The sequence below is a fragment of the Podarcis muralis genome, chromosome 11 (assembly GCF_964188315.1).
Source record: "Podarcis muralis chromosome 11, rPodMur119.hap1.1, whole genome shotgun sequence".
NCBI classification, from domain to species: domain Eukaryota; kingdom Metazoa; phylum Chordata; class Lepidosauria; order Squamata; family Lacertidae; genus Podarcis; species Podarcis muralis.
The window spans coordinates 51,381,176-51,407,345 of record NC_135665.1 but is presented as its reverse complement, the minus strand read 5'-3'; the positions used below and the strand labels follow the sequence as shown (position 1 = coordinate 51,407,345).

Genomic DNA, 26,170 nt, shown 5'->3' with positions numbered 1-26,170 from the left:
GCAGGATAGCTCCTGAAAACTGGCTGTAAATACATGGCATTTGGCAGGCATTCTTATACTGTAGGTACACATTTCTCCACCAATCACCAATTGCCAACCTATAGGTACACCTTCCTTAAACCAATCACCAATTGCCAACCTATAGGTACACCTTCCTTCCACCAATCACCAATTGCCAACCTATAGGTACACCTTAGGAGGATAATCACGTTAAGCACGTTCCTCACCCATTTCCCTGTCTTTTGGGCCTACGTGGCTTCTCTTATTCTTTACTTGACCAGTGTCACAAGCCAAACCTGCTCAAGCAATCTTTATTGGAATCTAAAGCCAAAGCTGCTCAGGCAATCTATATTGCAATCTATATTGCGACAGAGCTAAACCGTCCCTTCCTTCAATACTACAGTGGTACCTCGGGTTACATACACTTCAGGTTACATACGCTTCAGGTTACAGACTCCGCTAACCTAGAAATAGTGCTTCAGGTTAAGAACTTTGCTTCAGGATGAGAACAGAAATCGTGCTCCGGCGGCGTGGCGGCAGCAAGAGGCCCCATTAGCTAAAGTGGTGCTTCAGGTTAAGAACAGTTTCAGGTTAAGAACAGACCTCCGGAACGAATTAAGTACTTAACCCAAGGTACCACTGTACTACTATGCTCATAACACTGCTTCTTTCAATCTGTACCTCTTTAAGGGGGTGGATACCCATGATTTGAGTTACATTTTAATGCATGTCTAACAGGGATTTCTGTTAAAGGTTTTGCAGCACAGTCCACATAGCCTGGAGGAGCAGTGTGGTTTTGTTGTAACATGCTCTTTTTGAGGAGCACTACAGAACTGTGTCAACCGTTTCTGGGTATAGCTTTAATAACCGTTTGCGTTATTTCCATGTGAATGGGCCTCCGAACAGAGCCACCCATTTCGTTGGACATATGGGAGGAGTCATTCTTGGCTAATCCCTTAATCCACCTTAGTACCTTTCTAATTAAAGGACACCCTACTCCTTAAAAATAGTACAGGATGTTCAGTAAGCCAAGCTTATCACTTGTTAATCAGCAGACATGAACTTTCCTTTTGAAATAAGATAGCATCTTGGGCAAGGTTGTCCAAGATGGTTTTGAGTTGCTTTATAGGAAATTTAAAAAGACTGATATGGCTTTCATATATTCTTTCAAAAAACAACAACCCACTAGCCCAATAAGCTTTGCCTGGAGAGGTTGGCATGTAGAATAATACTGGGCTAGACACACTAGCCCAAAGCAACTTTAAATGTATATTATTTTTTCCACGTTTATAGCTCATTGCAGCTCTGAATGCTGCCACTGAGGAAGGGCACCGTTAATTTGCCAATCATTATTTTGAAAATGACTGGAATATCACCTCCTAGAAAACTATGATGGGCAGGGCTGGAAGCAGATGTGAGCAGATGAATAGGTTTATCTTTAAGCACTAGGCAACATCCCAGACAGGAGAAAGCCAGTTTTCTGTGCTCTCTCTCACACACGGAATCATACAATCATGGAAGGGACTCCAAGGGTCTAGTCCAAGCCCTACAATGCAAAAACCTCAACTAAAGCATCCATGACAGACGGCCATCCAACCTCTGCTAAAAAACCCTCAAAGAAAGGATAGTCCACAACTTCCTGAGGGAGTCCATTCCACTGCTGAACAGCTCTTCCTGTCAAAAAGTGCTTCCTAATGCTGAGTCGAAATCTCCTTTCTTGTAACTTGAAACTTTGCTACAGGTCCAGAGCAGGCTTGCTCCATCTTCCGTGTGACAGCCCTTAAGATATTTGAAGATGGCTATCATATTTCCTCTCACACACCACAATGTCTCTCCATGCAGGCAAGAGGCATTGGCTTTGTACACATTAGTGGCTTAGAAATAGACTGAAGTTGAAAATGATGTGTGGTTGGTATGTAACACCAAGTAAAATTGCGAAAATGTATAAAACTAGTTCGAATCTGTGTTGGAAACGCAAAGGGAAGGAGGGTACTTTTTAACCGTATGTGGTGGACTTGTGCACAGGTAAAAGCTTTCTGGGAAATGATATATAATGAATTAAAGAAAATGTTTAAAAACACATTTGTCAAAAAAAACCCAGAAGCTTTTGCTAGATATAATAGGTGAAGAGATGGCTGGGGAGGGTGGGGTATAAATAAAATTATTATTATTATCATTATTATTATTATTATTATTATTATAGGACAAGACTTTTTATGTATGCAACGTCGGCAGCGAGAATGGACACAGAGATTCCGAAACTAACGGGGAAGATCAGAAACCAGGAAGTTCAAGTATTTTTAAAAGACTGGAGTAAATTCTTAAAAGACCACTGTAAACAGTTAAAATCATTGGCAGGGATGTAATCACTTGTAATGTGGAATTATTTATGGCAACTATACATAGTTAATTTACATGGCTAAAAGGAAAAGATGCAGAAAATTTCATCTTAGATATGGAACCCATGGAGGGAGGGAAGGGGGAAGACACATCAAAATGCAGTACTTCATAAGAAATGAAAAGGATGGATATGGATTGGGGCTAATGTTGTGTGCACATCGCTTCTCAAACCAGTGGGGGGTGCAGACTAAATGGGAGCATGGACACAGTTGTGGTCAAGATTCCAAGGGGATCCCAGCTATGCAGAAGCAGTCAAGGCCAGGCAGTGAGAAGCTGGGAAGAGTTGGTAGGATATAAGGTATGGAGGCTGCATTCAGTCCAAAGGCTGAAGATTGCCATCCCCACCCAACCGGACTGAGTAATACTGGGGGGAAACTTGGGATATTTTATTTTGTATACAGTTAAGTCTTCGTATTATAGGTTGAATCACTTTAAAACAATCACCTAAAGCATCTTGTTCCTCCTTCCCGCTACCAGCGCAGCTTTGCCAAATTACAAATGTCAACAAATCATTGCTAAAAATAGGTACTTTTATTCAAATTCATTTCCAATTTCCTTTAAGTGCTTGGATTTTGAGGACAACAGGACAGCTTTTTCTTTTAAGCATACAGGAGTTGACGATACAAAGTTATCTTCAGCAGTGTTTTTCCATTAAACAGTAGATTTCACCCGCAGAAGGTGGTCTGTACATAGTTAAGAACATTCTGCACTTGCTCGTTTGAATTTTACCCATCATCAGCACGATCACGTGTAACAGTGAATAACACAGCACCGGTTTGATGCAAAGTGCTTCTAAAACTGGATTCGTACGTTGTTCTCTTGCAGTCTAAAGGAATAGTATTTACACCAATTAGAAATGCTAACACAAGTAGCCTTTTGGAAAATGTGCTTACATTTGACCACATGCCAGAAGAGAGTATAGCTGAGAATTATGAAAAAGTGGGAGTAGATCGGTTTAGAAGCAAACATGCCAGGTAGATGTGTAGAATTGGCAGGGATCACATAGCAAATCTCTTTTTGCTAGCACCAAGTCAAGATGCACCAGTTTGGAAAGGGGTTTGTTTTGGCAGCCTTCTACTCCCATTCAAGACATAGGTCAAAATGCTGCAGTTTTCAGAAAAGCATTGCTCTGGTATTACTTCCCAGGCTACAGGTTACTTCAAGACCCAGTTTTATCCCACCTGGACACAAGATAACAATACCACTGGTTGCTTCAATATTTTAATTCTCAAATTGAATGCATCACAGCTGGGAAGATTCACATTTTGTTGAAAGAAGATAAGAGATGTCGTCTACAAGCAGATTCTCGTTTCTCGAACGATATTTCAGAAAGAAACATCTCACTGAAATCAGTTCTTCCAGCATAAAAAGCACTGAAAAGTCTTTCTGCAGTAGAAGCCGTATCTTTCTTTGGTGCTGGTGGGAGCAAAACTTGAGCAGATGTTCCTTTTTTTGATTAAAAAAAAAAAGAACAGTAGCTTTTACGTATTTCATTTAGTCCAAGGCACCTGTAAAAATACTTGCTGGTGTGAGTCTGAGCAGGTTAATTTGCCCTCTTGTATGATTTTGGTTAGTTAAAAATGCTGCTGCTGCTGTTTTATTTGTCCTTATTTGCATATTATGAATTGAAGTTTTGAGCAGCAGGTCCTTCAACAAACAGTAAATAAAAGCCTGATGAGAAACATCTATAATTCAGCACATAATGTTACTGATGTCATGGCAGGGAGGGAAGGAAGGGGGGAGACCACTTTTGAGAAGGAGAAAACTATTGCATAGATTTGCTCAATTTTTCCAAGCTGACAAGGGCAATATGCCTTCAACGTACGTAATACTGAACGTGGTAGAATGTTGCTGCCTTTTGAAAAATGTTCAGGGTGGAGTCCAATACTGTCCTTCCGTTTGCAGAACTCCTGTGAACAGAAGTGAGTTTTTGCTGATTGCGTATTTCCTCTGCAATCCCCATTGCCTCTCCCCAGCCCTGCTCCAGATGGTTGTCAAATCCTCCAGCAAAGTCAGAGATGGTGTGAAGGGAAGGGGCATTTGGCAAAACTCACTCCCCTCACTCCTCCGTTCACAGGGTTAAAAACCTTTCCACAAGCAAAAGAACAGCACTGGATACAATTCTTAAAAGTCAAACATTGTTAGAAATCCTGTTTTAAATTCTATTAAAGGCCTACAATTTCCACGGCCATTTGAATACAACTTGGAAGGCAACAAGAGCGATTGCAAGATGTAAACAAGGCAAGAGTAAATCTGTATTTTCAGTTGGGGCGTGGGAATTCCCATATAATGTGTTTACATGATAAGGCGGCGAGGCACCAAAAACCTTAAGCGGATTATAACCAACACCTGTACACCAAAAGCAGGGATGATCAAGAATGGGCCAGTTTGTAAGAAAATGGTTAATGTGCACTCACAATGTTCCCACGTGAAGGTATGCAACGTTTTGGAGAACATTCTAAAGAGTTCACTGAAGGATCGGCATGGTTTCAAACATTGCTCAGTGACTTTTTTAAAAGAAAGACCACCACTATATCATATACTCTGAACTCAGATTAATTTTAAAAAGTCATGCAAGCTAAGGTCTCTTCCTTGAAGAGAGGTTAAAGAACACTTTTACAAAAGTATGGTCAGTTTCAGAAGAACTATACCAAAACATGCTTGAAAGGACTACAGTATTTGGCAGACTTGTTTTCTTCCGTTGTCGCCACACAAGAAAATTCCACCTTGTGTTGGTCCACTGAATCATTGCTCTAAAGACCTTTTGACTAAACGTCTCTGCTGATCACTGTTATTGTGCATATTTTTGAAGGTGGGCTTGCAACATACCAGACTGATCTTGCCCAAGGTATGAATGCTAGTTTTGCAACCTCTTTCCATAAAACAGAAGGGGAATGCAATTTTAAGGTTTTCCAACCCCAAATAAATCTGATATGTAATAAATGTTTTACAGCAGCTCTTCCCACCCCCTGCCCACCCAAAATCAGATAATGTAATAATCAGCGCGAGCAGGACCACAGTCCCAGTTCTCTGCCTGGTAAGTATCCTGACAGTAGAATTTAAGGGGCGTATTCCAACATCTCCTGGAAACGCAAGGACAGAACTGGTCTCATTTCTTCCTCAGCGTCATTGTCAATTTTACATTTTATCTGGAATTCAGCATATTCAGTAAACACTCAATAATTTAAAATATTGAAGCATTTTAAACACTAAAGTTTCCCTCATCTGCAACTCCTGTAACGCTCTGCATGCACACACCAGATGCACACAGACTGGCCATCAAAAGAACTTCTTGGCTGCAGCTTCTTGTTGAGTCCTGCACACAAACAAAAAGGGGAGAGCAATTAGCAAAACCAAACACCAGGAAGCCTTTTGCTCATTTCAGCAAGGCAGTACCTCTTTCAGATCTAGGAACTTCAGATCTAGAATTCAGAGCAAGGTACAAGCACTAGTCTGGGCTCCCTTTTTTATGGGCTAAGACTAGAAGCAGAACAGGCATGAATCTGAACCAACTGAGTCAACTCTTCAGACATGCAGGCCCAAGTGTGGTTAGGGCTAAGCTGAGCTTTCAAAATTGTTTCAGGTTCTTTCAAATAATAATAAAAAAGCTTTGTAGAAGTGTGGCCATTTTAACCTACTTTATTTTGCACTAACGTTTGGGCCCTTTTAGGGACAATCTAGCTACACCTGTATGTAGTGACTCTGTTGGAGAACACCCTTGAAAGTAGGAACTTTGAAGCAAAGAAGGGATGTGTGGGTGGGTGGGGGAAGAGAATGGCATTTAACTCTTCCTGTGCAAGTCATTTCTCTCCTAAACTCTCTGTCCTTTACCAGTTTGGAACTGTGGGTGGCTGGAGAAACGGCTCCCAAAAGTTGCTCTTATGCATTGCAAAGCAACTATTCCCCAAGGGCATGCTGCACAAACAGAGGAGACAGCAAGACTACTGCCGTGCAGTGTGTTGTTTAGCCTGCAAAATCTTGTCCACTTGGGTTCTACAGAACTTGGCACTTCTAGCAAACATAATCTCCACCTGTCACTTGCCCCCAGAATCAGGCCCGCAAAACCATTTGAAGTGGCTTGTCAGCCTCCTCTCCATTGCTGCAGCCAGCCAGGAGGAGTGTCTCATTTCCCCTCCTTATCCAAATTAGCAGAGAGATCACGCTTGCCATTAACTTGCATGGGGAGCAGAGGGGAAGGAGGATATGTCCACCTCAGAAACAGCAGGTGAGAAGGAAATCCTGTCCTTCCCCAGCAAGAATCCCATTAGGGTGTGGGCTTCTCCATCCCACCCCATTGATTTGGGGGCTGCAGCCTTCTTCCACCTCCACACAAGTATGCATAGTGACTATGTGTGGCTGAGTGTGGTGTGCACAGGAAGGAACTACCATGGCTACATGGCTCTACATCACTGCTGCCATGCAGTATGATGAATGCAACACTCAGGCTGGGGGCGGGGGAAGCCACCCCTGCCCTAGGGCAAGAAAAAGGTGTAGGCAGTGCTAATCTTACAAGCTGACATTAAGAGAAAAGGCGATGCAATTGCTTCTTTGTCCTGCGGAAGTGTACTTTGAACTTTTGGGAACCCTTGATTAGAGAGGTGTGTTATTGGGAGTTGCCAAGCTTCAGTTGCTAATGAGATGCTTAACCTAACAGCCTCAATATGGGACACGGGTGCATAGCTTTCCTACTGCGGAGTTTAAGGTGGGGTGGCACAACTATCTAAGTTCATGCTTTAGGATGCAGACTGGCTGAGGAAAAATAGCTCAGACTCCTGAAATATGGAAAACAATATAATGAAGTAGTTAAGATCCTGGAAATGATGATCACAAAAGAGGGGGAGGATCTGTGCACAAAGAAGACACTCCTTCTCAGGAGTTCCACTCAGATTTCATCTCTGCAGAAAATTTCTAAGTATTTGTGTGCGATTCTGAAAAACTGTCTGAAGTCAGAAATCCACCAGAGTGTGCCTTTAAACTCAAGCTCAGGAGGAGAACTGGGCACTTCACAGTGAGCTTCAGAGATCTGAAAAGCAGCCAGAGCTTCCTCACTTTCAGAGTTTCACTGAGGCTCAACACAGCTTCAGGGTGGTTCTTATTGAGCTCAGAACAGGGAGGACAAGAGAGGGTGGCTCCCTGGAGTGGGGCAGGGGACCTGAGAAATTCCAAGCACCTCTGAAACTCTCTCTGATACTGCAAGGAAGACCTTGGAGGGCAGGGTGGAAAGGGAGTTTTGGCTAGCCACCAAGTCATTCTGGCACCAATGACAGGGCAAAGCCTACAATTTACCGGTATTTAATTTTGTTCAGACAAGGGAAGGTTTTTACACCTTCCTCTCTGCAGTTACTGATGCCTGCTTAGGAGGGACTGTTTTGCACTTTCGAGCCACTGAATCAATTCTATTCTGGCACGATGCAGGCAAAACGCATTCCAACTTACCTATACATGATGTAACCGATGAACAGTAAAGTCTGGACTGCTACAAATATAAAGAAGTGTGTTGTTGATAAACATGATGGGAACTGTGGCAACTCTGGACATTTAGGTTTTTCATTTGATGGCTAGAAAGCAAGAGGGAAGAGAACAATTTCTCAGCAAATGCAACATGCAGGAATAAACTCAAACAGGCATTCTTTGTTTCTGTAGGGAAGGTTTCCCTTATGCTTCCGTGTAAGAGAGTGCAAGGAATACTTGTGAATGTCCCAGTGTTGGTATATTCACAGGAGATAACCAAGCCTACTGACAGGCAGAGATTTTGGGCATCACTCTAGAACTTCAGGTTCCGGAGGGCCCTTTGGCAAGACAATTTTCTCACCACCTCTTCATAGCTATTGCTCCCAATGTTGCTGCTTTCCCTTCATCACTGTTACGCCATTGTTGGCCACGAAAGAGACCCAATAGTCAAGTGAGCAGGTGGGTGATTGATAATCCTCCTGCTCATTGCTGCTGTCAGTTCCCTCTGGGCCAGAGAGAAAGGGGGGGAAAGCAGGCAGAGAGGAAACCACAAGCAGCAGCAGCAGCAGCAGCAGGGGCCAGGGCTTCTTGGCAGTGGGTCTCCTGCAGACGGGTGAGCCTTGGTAGATGCCCTATCATGCCAACTCCATCCAAAAGAGTGGCAATACAGTGGAACCTTGGGTTAAGTACGTAATTCATTCTGGAGGTCCAATCTTAACCTTAAACTGTTCTTAACCTGAAGCACCACTTTAGCTAATGGGGCCTCCCGTTGCTGCCGCTGCGCAATTTCTGTTCTCATCCTGAAGCAAAGTTCTTGACCCGAGGTACTATTTCTGGGTTAGTGGAGTCTGCAACCTGAAGGGTCTGTAACCTGAAGCATATGTAAGCCGAGGTACCACTGTATAGGTTCTTACAGGCAAATGTTGACATTTGGATTTTAGCCTTTAATCTCAAAATGACTCAAGACAGCCCTACTATCAGAAAACAATGAATACCTCAAAATTACTTCAGAATAAAAGTTTAGCAATAAAACCAGTGACGCCTCAAGTGTCTCATGCTATGCATATTCTCTCTCTCTCTCTCTCTCTCTCTCTCTCACACACACACACACACACGAACGAGAGAGAAAGAGATCCACCCAAGAAACATGCAAAAATGACTGGACAGGGCACCAGGTGAAAAAAAGCAAATTTGCATCACCACCCCAAGCATGCTTACTTGGAAACCTAACTGAATGTCAACGGGAAGGAAGTGTGTGCAGAATTTCACATGCACAGCCCTGGTCTGACAGCCTCTTCTGGAGCCTTGCGGGGCTTCTGAGTGGCTCCGAAGCTTTGGAGCCAATCAGCATTGTCACAGACCACCTAGGATCCAAGCATCCATGAGGTAGTGATCCTTGCCCAAGTCAAATGCCCAACCCTGGCACCTTGCCAGGCCTTAAAACACTCCCTTGGTAGCATGCAAGCGGACACAGTGCAGCAAACTGCTTCCGCCTTTGACAAGAGGCTGCAGTACCATGTTCCTCTGGACTAGATGTTCGATGTCCCTCTTTACTACATGGAGATGCTCCTTGATGTCGTTGAAGTGCTGGGTTGTTTCATAGATTCCACCAGCAGAGGCAGGATGTTGACTGCCACTGACTAGCCTCAGTGTTTCTCCCACAGAGTTCCTGGAAAGAGACAAAAAAAACCCAATAGTGATATTTTCCCTCCCAAAGGAAGTAAGCAGCCGTAAGAGAGGGTCAAAAGCTTCTCTAGCCTCCCAACATCTGCAAAGCTAACAGAGGCAAACAGCTCTCTTAGCACCATTTGTTTGGTCCACTACTTGCAAAGGCCAAGGAAAAGAGAGACAAGCTAAGAGCAAGCACTCTATTCAAACAGTCCCTTTGTGTACCTCAGCTGCTTATTCCCAAGTATGGAGCCAAGATGCAGCAGATGGGAGTGAGCAGCCAAGGGTGAGATTCTACCGCGACCATTGCTGCTGCCCAGTCCAAGGAAGGCGGGGTTAAAGGTCCCCTTTGCTTGGACTGTGTTTCACAAAAGACAGCACACCTCACTGGCTGCTCAAGATTGCCCAAGTCAAGCTGCAGTTTTGAGTGTTTGTTGCTGTCCAGAGGTGCACACCTAGCTAGTCTTGTGTGTTGTCTGGGTGTGGAGAGCCAATTGGACACATGCCCCAAATCAAGGCATTTTAGAATAGGCATCAGGAAAGCCCTTACAATAGCCCAACAGTTATATGCATTTTATAAGGGGTGGAGATCCTGTACGTATCCAGATGTTGTTTAGAGTCCAGCTCCAAATCTGGCTCCCTGCACCCTAAAATTATATCAGCTCTCCTCAGGTGTAGTCCTATACACGTCTGCCCAGAATTAAGTCCCACTGGGTTAAATGGCACTTACTCCTAGGTAAGCAGATTACAGCCTTGATCAGCAGCACAGTTGACTGGGTGGTATAAAAGTACCCAAGTAAAGTAGAAGTAAAGTGGGGAAATTTTTTTTAAAGGAAAAATAAAGTAAGAAAACCCACCATTCTTTAGTAATGAATTCTTTTAAAAAATTCTATTATTCCACGCTGCAGATGATGATGCAGCTATGAAGTGTTTCAGTGTCAGCCTTCGGTAACCTAGATGTGTGCAATAAAATGTTTTGTGGCTGTCACAAAGCTTACAACTTTGTACCAAAGACTGATTTGAATCCAAGTCTCCCAAAGCTTTAAATGATGTCAAAACTCTAAGGAAGCTAAAATCTGTTTCAAGCAGCAGAATATGCTTTAGGGATAAGCAAAGATTTAAAGACATGGCCCGTGATTACCTTTTATACGACAAATTTCATTTCCCGCATGCATCAATGCAATACACAGAATTATATTGGAATAAATTCATTTTCTGCTCTTACAGAAAAGAAAATTAAAGCCACAAAAAGTGCAGATGCTGTAACTGGTGATATTAGACATCTAAACTGATTGGATAAGGGAGGCAGGCCTGTTTCTTAATCAATATGTTCATATAAGTTTCTTGTTGTGATGCCTCTTTCCAGTTGCAAAGAGGATTAGCATCTACAGCGACATATCATCATATGAATGATAATCCCTTTCATTGTTAACAGAATAATCAAAGTCTATGCCCCAAATTTGCTTCTATTAATTTACTTGAAACTTCACATTTGCTTGGACAAAAGATGATTTCACAGCAACTCTTTGTTCAGAGACTTACCCTGTAGCCTTTAGTAAAGCTCTTTATTCAGCCATATAATAACAGTGATTGCAACTTTACTTAAAAGAACCGATTCAAATCACTGCTTCGTGTAAACATTCAAACACACTGGAAAGCTCATCTTCATTTAAGTGTTGCTATGTGCTGAAGTTAAGCATAAACGCTTCATGTTTTAAGTGGGTATTGTTAAGATGCAACATTCACAGATATGAATGATTCATTGGTTACCAGTTGCATAAAATTTAAATTTGCAAAACATGGGAGCTGAACTGCCTCCTGGATCCCAGAACCTTGTTTAAGACAGGAGTTGGGAACTGGCACATCAGATGTTGCTGGAATCAAAATTCCTATTAGCCCCAGACAACATAGCCAAGGGCCACAGGTTCCTCAACACTGGTTCGGGATTAGAATACTGTTTCAGGAGACCAAGGCTCAAAGTCATCAAAGTCACTGGATGAAGTGTATCTCTTGGCCTCATTTACCCCCGACAATTGTTTACGTTTACGAGAACTGTTTACGTGCCACATGTGTATATTGTTCCAGAAAAATATAGACCATTACATGTTTAGCAGGGAATTCCCAGGCTTAAGTTAGGTTGTTTTTAAAGAAAAGATTCTAATCAAGTAACTCATCTACTTGTCAGTTACCAGAAATGCAAATGTTATGGATCTAAAATCCCAGCAAACACTCGACACAAAGCACTTTATTTCAACAAGGCTCTGGTCAAAAAGGGAAGTGGACCAATTTCTTCTACATAAGCTAGAAGTCTTTTCTAATGAAGCGATTAGGAAACATACAAATCTTGACATGAAAATTACAAGGACAGTAAGTCTTTCCCCCTCTGATGATGGCCACAAAGGCCAGGAAGCTGGGGGTTGGGGATACGGATTTGCTTTTGTTTTGTATCCGCAAGACATTCTTTAATCTCAAGCTGAAAATATTAAGATGATGTTACGCAAAAGCTTTCTTAATAAGTAGTCACTAAAAGGGCAGGCTTCTGATGTTAACAAGGAAATCTAATTTACTTGTCCGGCATAAAGATTTGCCAAGAATATTAAAATAAAAGCCGTCCCCAAGAAACAAGGGTGAAAATGGAAGTACATTCTATAATCTTTATTCTATAAAAGCTGACCTACTTAGGCACACTGAAGGAGCAGTCCTTGAACCATTAACAGTGATCAACGTTAACGGTTCAAAGCCGTTGCGCGAAGATTGCAAGAACATTTCCTACAAGGTATATCCCTCTCTTGTTTTCAAACTGAACACAGGGGCGACACAAGCTCACAGGCATTCTGATGGGCAGAGCCCAGTAATGCATTTGTCAGGAAACAACTGTTTGGGCGGGTGCTTACTCTGTGTACAAGAACATGTGTTGACACTTGGTACATCTCCCTCTGGGAGTGAGAGGCAAGTGCCAGCTTCCTGGCAAAAGCTTTAGAAGATGGGTAGCCAATGGGGAGTCCTCTAGGGTGTTCTAAACTACTAACTCCCATCATCCTTGACCATTAGCCATGCTACCGCTGCTTTAGAGTGCTCCATAGGTGGGACTGCATAAAGGCCACACTTTGTCCAGCAAGCTAGATTGCGCTCATTCACACGGTCCTCTCAACTATCAGCCCTAAAGCTCTCCTCTCGCGCCAACGAACCTTGCCACACAGCTACTCAAAACTCCACTGCCAGAACTGTTGGTTTTACAGGCCTACCACCTGGAACCCTCTCCCATTTTATCATCATAAAGCGACCTCGGTTTACCCAAACACGTGCTATTTTAGGGGGAAACTCTACCACCTTACAGAAACATATTTGCTTGCATTTCAGAGTCCCCTAGAAGTCTGTAAATACATTGGGTGCTGCACTGTGTAAAACGCTTAAGCAGTGAACAGAGAGAAAAATGAATAGAAAGGAGCCCTACACAAATAAACAGAAGGTAACGAGGCTTCCTATTAGACAGCTTGCCCAGTATAGTGCCCTCCAGATGATGTTAAACTACAGCTCCCATCAGCCCCAGTCAGCATGGCCAATGGCCAGGGGTGATGGGAGCTGTAGCCTACAAAACATCTGGAGGGCATCAGGTTGGCTGCTACTCCTTTAAATAAATAAAAAATGAAGCCATTCTAAACCCTCTAAGACAGGGGTCTGCAACCCGCGGCTCCGGAGCCACATGTGGCTCTTTTACACCTTTGCTGCGGCTCCGGGGCGGATACTAGCGAGGGGAGGAGGCGCATTGTGCACCCCGACACTCCCCACTGTGGCGGGCGCTGTACTGGCTGTGACGTTGCATGGGGGCGGTGCGTGCGTTAGTCATGCACCGTCCCGACGTCACCTGTCAGATCGCGGCTCCGGAGATATATTTGTTTTAAATGTCGCAATGGTTTTGCGGCTCCCAGTTGTTTTTTTCCTTCGGAAACTGGTCCAAGTGGCTCTTTTTGTCTTAAAGGTTGCAGACCCCTGCTCTAAGAGAATGCAGTGGTTTTATAGAAGATGTTTATATTGCCTTGCTTTTCTGCAATTGGTTCAAAATTTCTCAATTCAGCTGCGGGGGGCAGGGGGCAAGCAGGTCTGAATGGCAGAAATTCTTTTTTCTGTTGGCTTCTTGCAATAATGTGTCAATAATGTGTCAAAATAATATTGCAATAATGGATCGGTGGAGGTAGGGTTTGCCTTGGCGGCTTCTAATTTTCTACCTTCTCGGTAGTGTGATAAGTAAGTTAAACTATTATTGCGCACATTTTGTTTTGTTGTAATTAGTAATTTTCTTTGTTCTGCTATCATTCATGGTTGCAATGATAATGGCTAAGTGAGCAAAGATAACATATTTCTCAAACGCGTTATGAAGAGCAAGGAGAGCTCAAGTCCCAACACTTCCGTATATGCACCAGGCAACATGAAACACAACTCAGAAACAAAGTGGGGGTGGGTTACGTCCTCTTTTGTGCATGCACTCTTACTTCATTTCGATGACTTGTCTCAGGACCTCCTCTTGAGTTCTTACAACATTATCAAGCTCCTGTTGGGGGACCTTAAGGAAACACAGAAAGAGACACAAACCCAATACAGTTAGTGAAGAACGGCCAAGAAGGGGACCTGAGAGACATGCACGAACTGCGTGTTTTGCTTGCCTGGCCTGGCTGTGCTGGGCCACCACTTCCTCTTTTGGAAATCTCTTCTGTCACTGTAGAGACATATCTCCTCTGCTCATCCAGAATCATGTCCAACTGCCTGTTGAGCTGCTTTATTTCAAGATGAATTCGATTCTGGCCTTCAAAGATTTGCCTAAGCTCACGATCACTCACAGTCTCGTAGAGATCATCCGCTTAAAAAACAAATAAGAAACAAACTGAAAGGACATTCAATGTATACGTTATCAATGTTAGAATTCCTGCTCCGTGATTGCAGTCATGGAATTGTTGTCTTTCACATGACGGTGTATGTTTTGACTCCACAATGTGGGAAGTGACGGAGACAGGATGTTTGTGTTACTGTGTTCCGTGAAGTGGGACTATTGTCCTTTGTTCTTTTTCTCTTTGCTGTCTGATGCTAGAGAGAGGGAGCCATGTTGCAGTGCTCCGTGTGTGTTTAGATGTAAATAAAGTAGATTAGCCAAAATGCTGAGTTGCTGAGATCTGTTATGCAAGCTGCGAAGACTCTGTGGATCCCTAAGTGTGCCGGTCGCTGTGATGTTCGGGTTGAAGAAAGCTTTTGAAGCTCCCAAACGATCAACCAGGAGGGAGAGAACATGCCAGTCGGGCATGTGTCTATGCCAGGGTCCTACTCGAGTGTAGGACGAGCTCCTGACAACCAAATGGTCACAGCCAGGCATTCACTGGTGAAATTATCACTTTCCCCTTCAAACATTTCAATAGCATTTTTCTACGCGCAAGCACTATATACATGTTGCGTGCAGTTTTTACAACTTACATTATTTTATGCAAGCAACCGCTATGAAGTTCCCTAATTTAGCCCTGGTGAGCACAGATGAAGCTGAAGGACACAAGGCTTAAGTGCAGCCAACTTTGTTCACAACAGAGCAGCAGATAAATCTGCAGTTGCCCACTTGCCACATTTTGAAGAGCCTTTAATTTGACAAGAGCATGTTCAGAACATAGCACATCAAAGAAGAAAGCACAAGGGGTGTTCACAGGGAATTAATGGGAGGAATTAATGCTTAACAACTGAATCCAATACAGTGGTGCCCTGCAAGACGAATGCCTCGCAAGACCAAAAACCCGCAAGACGAAAGGGTTTTCCGTTGCGGAGGCGCTTCGCAAGACGAATTTCCCTATGGGCTTGCTTCGCAAGACGAAAACGTCTTGCGAGTCTCGCCATTTCCCCCCTGCTTCCCCCCCCCTTTTCAAAGCCGCTAAGCCATTAATAGCCTTTTAACAGCTTAGCCGCTAAGCCTTTAATAGCCGCTAATCCGCTAAATCGCTAATAGCGCTAATCCGCTTAGATGCTAATGGGGTTGCTTCGCAAGACGAAAAAACCGCTAGACGAAGAGATCGCGGAACGGATTATTTTCGTCTTGTGAGGCACCACTGTATATGCCAACTCAGAATCAAGCACCATTGAGTTCAATGGGACTTACTCCCAGGCAGGCGGTACAGGATTGCAGCTTAAAATGAGAATTTCAAAATTTAAGGACAAGACAGAGACTTCTCCCACAAACTTTATTCTGATAAACACATAGCCCACTGGCTCCTAGACCTTTACAAGGTCATTGTTATTTAAAAGGGAACTTTGGGGAGTGGGGGCAGAGAGAGTTCACAGGATGGGGGAATATGCAAAATTTTGTTGCTCTGCAAAATGAAGCATTGTAACCAGGCACCTCTTCAAATTTCATATGGATCCAAGTGTGGGCAGCACTGGAGCTAAAGCAATTTCTACCTGTTTCTCATTCAGACAGTGGCCTGGTCTGCTCATCCCATTAAACCATAGCTAAACTAAACCAGAAATGAATGTCAATGAAATCACGCTGAGAAATGAGCCTCAGTTTAGCTTGCTTTGTCCAAACCCGGCTCATGGTTTGCTTCCCTCCAAATCATCAGCAGAATGCAAAGTCTTGGTTTCCACTCGTTTTTGGCTTGGAGAAAAGGAAGTCATGAACCCAGGTTTGGATGACTGAAGCGACACTTGTTTGCTTCCTGGCAGAAGCACTGTGCAAATGAAGCAATCATTATTGTAGCAGCGTGCACAACCATACCGCTCAATCATTAAAAATCATAGCTTATTTTTATTATGGTTTAAGATGTTACCATAGCAGATGTCTAACAGCAAATCAAGATGAATGCATCACAAGAAGGCAAATATTCTAAACCGAGTCCTCCCTCTTCCCAGTCACCTGGCCACTTACTAGGCTGCCCTTGCATGTCAGGGTGCTCCTTCTGAAATTCCTCCTTCTTTTTGTCCAGCTCTTGCTGGAAATGCTGAAACTCTTCTTGATATTTCTCTTTGTCCTTTTCAGGAATTTCTGTATCAGGGGGAGGCTATAAAACCAATTTTAAGAGAAATTTGTTTAGGAGGCTATTCTGAATGTCTCCAGCAAATATCTTTGGTATTCTGCATCCAGACCAACCCCTGCCATTAGCAGCCAGAAATGTTAGCATTTGTTCACATGACTTTCTCCTAATGAACTAAGAAATCCCTAATATACCACTTCCCTCTGGCCTGTTCTCACACACAAACAACCAAGCATGGACCAGTATTTTTAAATCATGTTGACCATGTTGACAGATGGTACAATTAGAAGACCACACCCCTCTAACTTGCATCCAATCAGTTCAAAGCATCCAATCCAGTTCTGCATTGCATTCTCACCCACATTGCTCTGGGCAAGCAATTTCATCCCAACCACACAGGACCTTGTACATGCATTACAGCTGCTGAATTCAAGCAATCGTGGTTTTCTGGCATCCCAATGTGTGTTTTTGGCTAGGCCAAATCAAGACACTGCAAAGTTTAAGGAAAGGACTTCATAACCAGCGTGCCATCACCTACTACCTGGAGCCCATCAAATTCATGAATGCAATATTCAAATATTGATGTCAATGACAGCTCCTCAATCATTAAGGCTTCAGGGCATTCACCTTAAAGAACCTATGTGGAAGCGACGTTCAGCTAAATAACTCTACAGCAATTCTTTTCTCCTTATCCAAAGGCTAGGAATCATTGACTGAAAGTAGAATTTAAGGTAATACATTAGAACTGAAGCACAAATTGGCAGATAGCTTGCAGACGGGTGAGGGCTGCCAAAACACCATTATATATAAAAAGAAGGAAGTTCCCCCAGTTGCAAGCCAAACATTCATCTTTTGTTTCATTTAAATACTCTTCAAACTGTGAGAGTGAAGTATTCTTCAGTGCTGACATGAACGTGGAAAATCTCTTTTCTCACAAAGCCCCTGTCACACAAATACATCGAGGGAAGTAATTTTTATTGCCCAAGGATGCCTACCGCGACTTTGCTAGGCTCCGTCAACTGGAAAGTCAGGAAAGACAAGACATCATGGTCATCTGGGTAAAAAAAAAAAATCCCAAACACAGCAAGTGATTAGCTGATTGTTCCAACAAGTAGAATGACATCAGTATAAAAGAAAGTTCGTCTCTGCACCTGGTCCACTGTGTGACCAGCAGTACCACACATTAAGATTGCTGAGATGCATCAACAGATATGCATAGCAAAGCTGACCGTCAGCATCTGGGGCCCCAGAGAGATGACTGTGGCAGACTCCAGCATCACGGCACTTTCTAAGAGAACCTTAGGCCTGTATTTCCTCAAACAACAATCTCCCTGCTCCCGAAGCTCTTGGTGGCGAAGATCTTAAAGGACATCAGTGTGAGCCTCCATGAAGTTAAAACCAGCACTCTCCTAGACTGGGAACAGTGCTATACAGAAGCCCTCTTATCGGAGCCAATGCTCTTGACACTATCCCTCTCCATCAGGAAGAGAAACTCACAAAGGAGTCTCTGCCCAACTCCACCCACCAATAGCACTGGTATGTACAAGTGCCACAAACCAGAAGCGATTTAACTGAAAGGAATGCATCTAGGGCAATGACTTGAACTTCTACATCCTTTCTTCTGCAGACTTCCACAAAGCACATTAGCATCAGGTGCCAGTCATGGTTGCCAATTCTCTTGTTCCTAAGCTGGCAGACATTTCACAATTTAGCAGTTTTACCCAAGGGAGAGGGGAAGTCTTTGCTAAAAATGAAGGAGAGAAGGTATGTTTTGAATACTAAAAATCACCTGCAAGGCCACCAGTTGCTGCAGAGATCCCAAAGTATCCATTTGAAGGAAGCACCATGTTTTCCACTTTGGCACAAAACTCATAGTCTTCTTTGTCTGGAGTAAATCCATTGTTGATCAATATCTTTTAAAGAGAGAGAGTTGTAAAGATAGGAAGTTGCCTCATACAGTGTTTAGCGAATTCCCTGTCTAGCCCATATAGGTCTATTTCAACTGGCACAAACATTCTGAGGGTTTCCTGCCATTCTGCCACCTGAGATTTAGTAGAGATGCTAAATGTATGTCAATTACAGTGGAATTCCTCTGTACCCACCCTCAAACATATGGTGAGGAACTCATTGTGATGCTCAAGGCCAACTAGCTTGCTCCTACATCTTAATCTGTGTAAATTATAATAATAATAATAAAAATTATTTATACCCCGCCTTCCCCAGCCAAGGCCAGGCTCAGGGCGGCTAACAACCAATAATAAAAACAAGTTGAATGAATACAACTTAAAAACAAGATTAAAATACAACATCAAAACATTAAAATGCAGCCTTAATCTGAGTAAATTATGGAATAAAATTGTAATTTAAAACACTATTTAACTTTCCATTATTTAGGGGCACCATCTAATGTGTTACTTCAAGCCTGTAGTGCAGCCTATTTATTGAGAATTCCATTCTTTATACCTAAAGGCACAATGAATGATAATAATCCCTAGTTACCCTGCAGTCCTTACTATGAATGCAATCAATAAGGTGCCATGTTTTTCCATGCTCCACCCAACTTCTGTTTAGCTTTGAGGGGGGAAATGTCGTTCTGCAAGATGCAATAGGCTAAACTATAAACAAATGGAATACAAACTCTGATTGTACAAACTACCTGGGCTCTCCTAACAAAGACACACACATCTTGCTTTCATTAATAATCTTTCCCAGCTTTTAAATCCCTAAGGAAGTATGCCTGCTCAGAGACGGCAACATTAAAATATGCACACACAGAAAAGTATAGTGAGAGGAATATAATGAGAATTAAGAGTACATACAGTCAGCGTCTTTTGGTAGTATGTGATCTTTGCTCGAACGGGGTAAGGTTTGTTACGAAAGTCTCTTTGACACGACGCCAGTGCTTGTGTGGATCCATCACTTTAAGAGGAAACAGACAAACTTTAAAACCAGAAATATGGTAGAATACACACAGGTGTGCAGAGTTGACACCATGACTAGAATAAAGTTCAAGCGATCTAATCAAGAAATGAAATACTTATCATAATTTCCATTAATGTAAACTCTAAGAAAAAACCACATGCAGCAAAAATCCCCTTTGCCAGGAACTGCAAGTTCCTGGCAAAGACTCAGGGAAGCCTAACTACTGTTAGCCATGATATGAAATCTGGCATCATCTTGATCTGTTTTTAGGCATGAGGTTAAAAAAATTGTTCTATTCACCAGTGCCTTTGGAGCTCAACTCTGCATATTTTTAGTGGGGTGGAGTTGAATTCGATTTGCTCCTTTATTATTATCATTGTCTTTTAGGTTGTTTTTACCCTTGCTTTCATATCTGTTTTTAATGTTTCTCAGTTGCTTTGAGTTCATTTTTCCTACTCATGAATAGTAATAATAAAAAATGTTTATATCTGCATCAGCGCACATGTAACACGCTTAAAAAGAAACAACTGTATTTGGGGAATCCCAAATATACACCCAGCTTTCGCTCATTTTAGAACATGCTGCAACCCTCTGTCATTGCACAGGATGAATCAAAATGAAAGCAAACAAACATAATTTACTTCAAGAATTTTTACCCTGATTTATAAGCCTTCTAAATATCTTTCCACAGACAACTTACTTTTGATGGTCATAATGGAGCTTGCCATTGTTGCCAACAATGATCACCGCTGGGTTGTTTTTCTGAGGGGGAAACACATATTAAGATAAAAGTCTCTCTCAAAAGTGGTTTTTAAGTCTAATCTGGAACTCATCTAATTTGAAAGGTGACGCTGCTTAGCAATGTATAGTAAAAAAAAACTAGTAAAATGTTCTGTGGTTTGTGGTCCCGGATCATGCACTAGTAGTAATCTGAGGCATTATCAGAGTTCAAGAACACATTGCAGCCAGGCAAAAAACACTTGGGGTTTGAAGCAGGGCCAGTGAGAGACCTATGAAGTGTTCAGAGAGCCAGTTAACACAACTTTTCAACTGTGTGGAGGGGGGTATTGTTTTTGTTTGTTATTATGTATTTTTGTGTTTTATACAGTAAACTGCCCCATGCTCTTCCTGTAATACAGAAATTTATTAAATAATAACACTTGATACAGACTATTCATATCTTATCAGAGAATAAACAATGCCAGCTTGAAGCATTAGTATTCACGAGTAAGAAGATTAACAGTAAAAGGCATTGTTCAGAAGTATGCAAAGAGCTAAGTAAAGCTGGACAGCTTAACACACAACAGGAAAAATCAAAGCCAAGGACTTTTAAGACTTGGTGCGATACCACTATCTATAACAAAATAACTGAAATGTTAGAGAAGCAATCAAAAAAAACCCAGCAAAACCTATCAATGAAATAGCTCTTTATATTGGGCCACACCTGTTCAGCAAGACTTGCCAACATGAAGAACTTTGGGTGGCTGAATGAGGCCCTTAAACTTTTAAGAAAAAGCAACTAATTTTTATACAAAAGTCTCTAGACTTCATGCAAAAGGGGTGCTAACTCAGAGATTAAGAGAAGTTGCTCTTCTTTCTCTACCCCCACCACTTCATTATTTACAGTTATGTTTGATATTTTTTTTTTACCAACTTCAGTGTTGTTGCATTTTCACATAAGACATGGAAGGGAAGAAGTCAAACTCATGAAGAACAGGTCTAAGCAACATGATCTAGCTTGTCATGAGGGCTATATGGAACCTGTATTTCAAAGGCAGCATACCTCTGAGTATCAGTTCCTGAAAAACAACAGTGAAAGAAAGCTACTGCCTTTCCCCCATCTATGGGCTTATCAGAACTATCTGGTGACCAATGTAGAAAGCAAAGCCAGATGAGAAGAACCCTTCTGCCTAATGCAGAAGGCACTTGCATCCATTCTAGCTCAATAGAAAATATGTACGAATGCATTCTCTTCCAATGTGTCCAAATGCAGAGTTACTCTTACATTATCCTGAAAGCATCTTGCACATACCCACTCTATCTGCATAGATGGGTGGGCATTATGCACTATAACAGCTTCCCCAGTGAACAAGTTCCCACTTTGGCTGTGGCAAATGAAGGGGTCAAGGTTTTGTTTTAAAAACACAACAATGCAATTACAAAATAAATAAATAAATCATTTTATGTTTGCCCCAACATGCTATCCACTCTAACAATATATGATGGGATACCATGTAAATAGTTAAATGATCTTCAAGGAACCCAAGCATTTATTACCTCCCAATCCTTTGAGCAACTGTACTGATACGGATGTTCATAGGATCCTGTGCTAAGATTCTACTATTGGCAACAAGAGACAGTTTATGCACCTGCTCTGCAAAATATATTGTAGGTGATAATTCTATGGCAAGTCATTAAATTCAGTAGGACTTGCTTCCAAGTGCAAACTGGCTGTAAATCCACATGTTCTACATCAGCTATCTTAAGAAATGGGCATCTAGAGTCTACAGAACCTCATACAAAATACTATCAGAGAACTTTATTTGCTATGCATATTCTGTATGGCTTTCCACTAACCTTTGCATCGTTGTCAAATGAGTCAAAGAAGATGCCAACTCCATTCCAGTTATCTGCTGCTCCGAAAACAGGACCGTCTAAGCCTTGTTCTTCTGTAAACCAGACTGCCTATTTAGAGAAATTCAAATCTAAATTTTAGATCTCGGGTTCATACAACCAATTTGTCTGCAAATGCAAGCATTCTACCTACCAGTCCATCAGCTCCTACTCGTCCTCTCCCTGTCACTCGGAAAGTCACTTCAATTTCCCAGTATTCAAATATAGATTTGCTTTTTGTCCACACTGATCCCCTCTGACTTTTTAATGATGGAGTTATTCTTATCTGATCAGCACTGGGTATAGCATCTGAAAGGAAAGTAAGAAACAGATTTTTAAAATCATCAAGTGTTTCAAAGAACAACTGCTGCAGAAAAACACACACCTTTGGCTCCATTTGCAGAATTTATTTTTGACAACTGAAAATTACATCTGTTTTTACCCCTCTCATATTCCATTCCAATATTATATTACACTATAGAAATAAGTACTTTGCAAAATATATTGCAATACACTAAGCCGCTCGTATTAGCTGTAGAACCATGTCCTGTTCTGCCCAAGAAGGTTTCAAGAAAACAGTGTGCAGATATTTTGTTTGTTTTCCCCAGTTCATTAGTAACAAGGCTATTGTGTTAAGTGTGAGCGTTTCTTTAGTGCTTATTCAATCAAATGATTGCAGTATCAGAAGTTATTTGCTTCGTGTTTCAAGTGCTGGTTTAATCAATGACAGAGCAGTCAACATTACAACAAATTGCAGGCAGTGAGGCCGGTACATTAGAAATAAAGACAAAAAGAAGTCACAGCATAATACATGGATTAAGACCAAATTAATCAAAACTCTTATAAGACTAAAGTTTTTATTTTAATATATTTTATTACAATGAAATAATTGTCAGAGGGGGTCAGAGAAACAGATGCTGCTGGACACAGAAAAAATTATAAGCAGGGCTCTCATTTCTGTCATTTGTGACACATCACCATAACTATACAATGGTTTCCCATATGGCATTTCTATAAATGCTTTGACTAAAACAAAGAAATCAGGCAACTGCAAGCAAAATTTCAGTTTAAAGTAATTTCACATGTTCAATAAAAAGAACATATTCATTCCTAAAGAGTATATTTAGACCATTCTTTTGGCACCTTCATCATGTACTGAGTTAGCAAACTAATGACAAGTCACACACTGAAATCTGAATTTACAATCTCAAGACATGTTAGCTACGGAAAGTCCCTGAGTGGGATCAAGTTGCTAAAGCAGGCTGCTGACAGCAGGTCCCAAGATCCTAATATGTTAATTAGGACCTAGTAAGGAATAGCTGCCGCCCTCCAATCAGTAGTCACTATTACCAGAATGAATAAAAATTATTTCTGTCCATAGACACACTTATATGAGAAAAATCATTTAAACTGTAGGTATCTCACTGCAATAAAGTGGCACAGGGGGTAATGACCTGAACAAACAAGCAGCAGAAAGAACACTTTGCTTGTCAGAACCCATTTAAAGAAACCTATTACAGAGACATCTTCATGGCTTACCTAAGCACCATATGGTGTGGTTTACCTCATGGGACTGAAAGATGCTACTAATCACCTACCGTGGAAAAGCAGCACAACAGTGTAAACACTTCTGTAAAAGAAATACGCTGCTCCATCAGCAAGCTATATAAGCTGAAGTTTTTTTAAGTAGAATGAACACATACAGTAATAGCATTCAGGGACAATAAAGTATTACAGCCTGTGCCTGCATGCTATAAAATTGGGACAGAGGTTAATAAAATAATGTCACAGTATGAAGGAGTGCAGGAAATAAAGGCTTGTGGTTTTCTTGAGGAAAGTTAGAATGGAGTTTCTGCTCAAGTCACATTCAACAAGTCTTTACTCTTGGTTACAAAGGACTGGGAGAAGGGGTGAGGAAAGGCCTGTACCAATAAGCCAATAATATAAAACAAAAGGAGTACCGTAGGTGACAGGTATTCACCAACTGAAAGATGAGGTGGCAACGGTGTGTCTGTGCTAATAAAGCCACGACTCCCTGCCCAAACCTTGCAATTCCTTTAAAGAGAAGCCAAATCACTTCTGTGTAGCACGGTAGTGTTGCTATATAAATGAGCAATAGCAGTAGCAACAGGCAGACGTGTGTGCATGGTGCAGGAAGGAGAAAAGGCACGCATCTAGAGTGAATACTACTATGTAAGGCAGGAGTGAGGAAGCTGCAGCCAGATGTTGCTGGATCTCAACTAATTTTCCTGACCATCGGCCATGCTGCCTGAAGATGGAAAGAGTTGTAATCCAACAACATCTGGAGGGCCACAGGTTCCCTGCATCCACTCCAATATGCAACAGGTTTGAAAACAGTGGCGTCAGACCTTTTATCCTCATTGTATTCACATTATAGAAGACCTGATTCATGACAAAAGTTTATGAAATTAGCCATGGCATGGGGAAAGCTTGACAGACTTTTTTTCTTCATTCTCACATGGCACAAGAACTTTTAGAAACCCACTGAAGGTGAATGTTGGAAGACTCAGGACAGGTTAAAAAAATGTACTTCTTCACGCGATGCATAGTTGGAACTATGGAACTTTTTCCTACAGGAGACAGCAATGGGCACCAACTTAGCTAGCTGCAAAGGACAACTGGACAAACTCAGAGGATAAGGCTATCAATGGCTAGAGCCATGGTGGGTATGCTCTGACTCCAGAGCAACTGGTGTTTAGAGGCATCATTGTTTCTGGAGTCCCACTTCTGTCAGCACTTTACAGGCTACTATATATATATATATATGTATATATATTAACGTTAGTAATTTTGGATGGGCCTAATTACAAGACCCACATAGAAGGCCAATCAATATCACCATCGCTCTGAGCAGCAAGTATTGCTTTCGTTATAAGCTCTACAGAAAGAGTGCGTGTGTGTACAGCAAGACTTAACCAAGCACTTAGGAGCACTCAGCTAAGGCTTTACAAGTGATCTGTATCCCCCCCCCCCATTTTCTCCCAAATATGCGCTCCTGCTAAGTAGTGCCTTGGCCGAACAGACTACGTTTTCATCTACCTTCCAGCATTTTGTGCAACTATCTCAGCACCAAAGGTAGGAGACCACCGTCAACCTTTGGCCCACTTTACCTACTGCTGATAAGGAAGCAGCAGCAACACAGGGGAAAACCCCAAAATACCTGGGATGAAGGGAGAACAACACACAACCTCCAGCCATATGCCTTGCTTTCCCCATCGTGCGCATGTGGAAGCTTCTCCTACCTGTACTATTAAGGGCGAGGGGAGAAAGTCCAGAAGGTCCACGTGGCAGACCTTACAGATAAGGAGGTCAGGTAGCAGACCTCAATGGCTGGGAGGCCTCTCTAGGTTTGCAGCTCCCCCCGCCGGGGTGGTCGTAATAAGTACATTTTTAATTTTTCGTGAGGGCGGAGAATCTGCTGGCCCTGTGACCCCCAGGCGCGCGTAGACAAACCGCGCATGCTCGGAGAGCGAGGCAGCCGCGCTCTGCACAGGCTCAGGGGCACCCTCCACTTTGCTGTTTGCTTGCGGCGCTTCACGGAGCCGAAGCCCCGGGCCTGACGTGAAGCCGTTGGGACCCCTGGCGCTCCCTCCCCTCCACCCGCGGAGCCCTGCCCGCCGGTACTTACTGCCCGTGTGCACCCAGAAAGGCACCGACCCGTCCCCCTGCACCAAGTGCGGCCCCTTGAAACTGTATTTGTACTCGAACCGCCGGTGAGGCGGCGCGGGGCCGGCAGCTCCGGCGTCTATCTGGCCGGTGGCGTCTGTGGCGGGGAGGAGGCTGCCGACGAGGCAGAGCAGGACTGCTACAAGAAACCTCTCAGCCAGGCTCCCCTTCTGCACCCACACCGCCGCCATCTTGGCCCCAGCTGCGCGCAGACCCGGCTCGGCCAACAGGGCGCTACCTGATTGGCCGAGGCTCCCGGGGGGTGGGCGGGGCCAGAGCGCGGCCAGCGAGGCGAAGAGCGCCGCGGCCGGGTGGGCGGCGCCTCGTTTTATCGCCCCGCCCCTCCTGCCTAGTAACCCAGCCAGCCCCGCCCACAAGACGAGGAGGGGGGGTGCGAGGGCGTTGTGGACCCACGTGGTTTGAGCAGAGTC

The 26,170-nt window shown here is 42.8% G+C and overlaps 1 protein-coding gene across 2 annotated transcripts; it reads right to left on the bottom strand.

Annotated features, from left to right (window-relative positions):
* Positions 1 to 2,912: 2,912 nt before the first annotated feature.
* On the bottom strand, positions 2,913 to 25,964 carry LMAN1 (lectin, mannose binding 1). 2 transcript variants are annotated; one of them, XM_077936450.1, is made up of 13 exons: positions 25,702 to 25,964; positions 22,207 to 22,361; positions 22,017 to 22,124; positions 20,140 to 20,201; positions 19,337 to 19,436; positions 18,307 to 18,430; positions 17,513 to 17,571; positions 16,412 to 16,544; positions 14,181 to 14,374; positions 14,010 to 14,068; positions 9,367 to 9,520; positions 7,837 to 7,958; positions 2,913 to 5,716 (listed from the first exon to the last, which is right to left on the bottom strand). In XM_077936450.1, the coding sequence occupies exons 1-13, from the start codon at positions 25,928 to 25,930 to the stop codon at positions 5,680 to 5,682; spliced, it is 1,536 nt and encodes a 511-aa protein (XP_077792576.1). In that variant the 5' UTR covers positions 25,931 to 25,964; the 3' UTR covers positions 2,913 to 5,679. The 2 variants fall into 2 exon arrangements, with proteins under 2 accessions (XP_077792576.1, XP_028604220.2); XM_028748387.2 differs by having other exon boundaries at positions 14,010 to 14,080; positions 25,702 to 25,963.
* Positions 25,965 to 26,170: the final 206 nt, after the last annotated feature.

Bases quoted from the DNA above. Each gene is read 5' to 3' on its own strand.
- LMAN1 (XM_028748387.2), bottom strand. From the start codon at position 25,930: ATGGCGGCGGTGTGGGTGCAGAAGGGGAGCCTGGCTGAGAGGTTTCTT. The intron at 20,202-22,016 runs GTTAGTGGAAAG...TTTCCCCCTCAG, and splicing joins CATTTGACAACGATGCAAAG to AAAAACAACCCAGCGGTGAT. The intron at 18,431-19,336 runs GTATGTACTCTT...TCTCTTTAAAAG, and splicing joins ACTACCAAAAGACGCTGACT to ATATTGATCAACAATGGATT.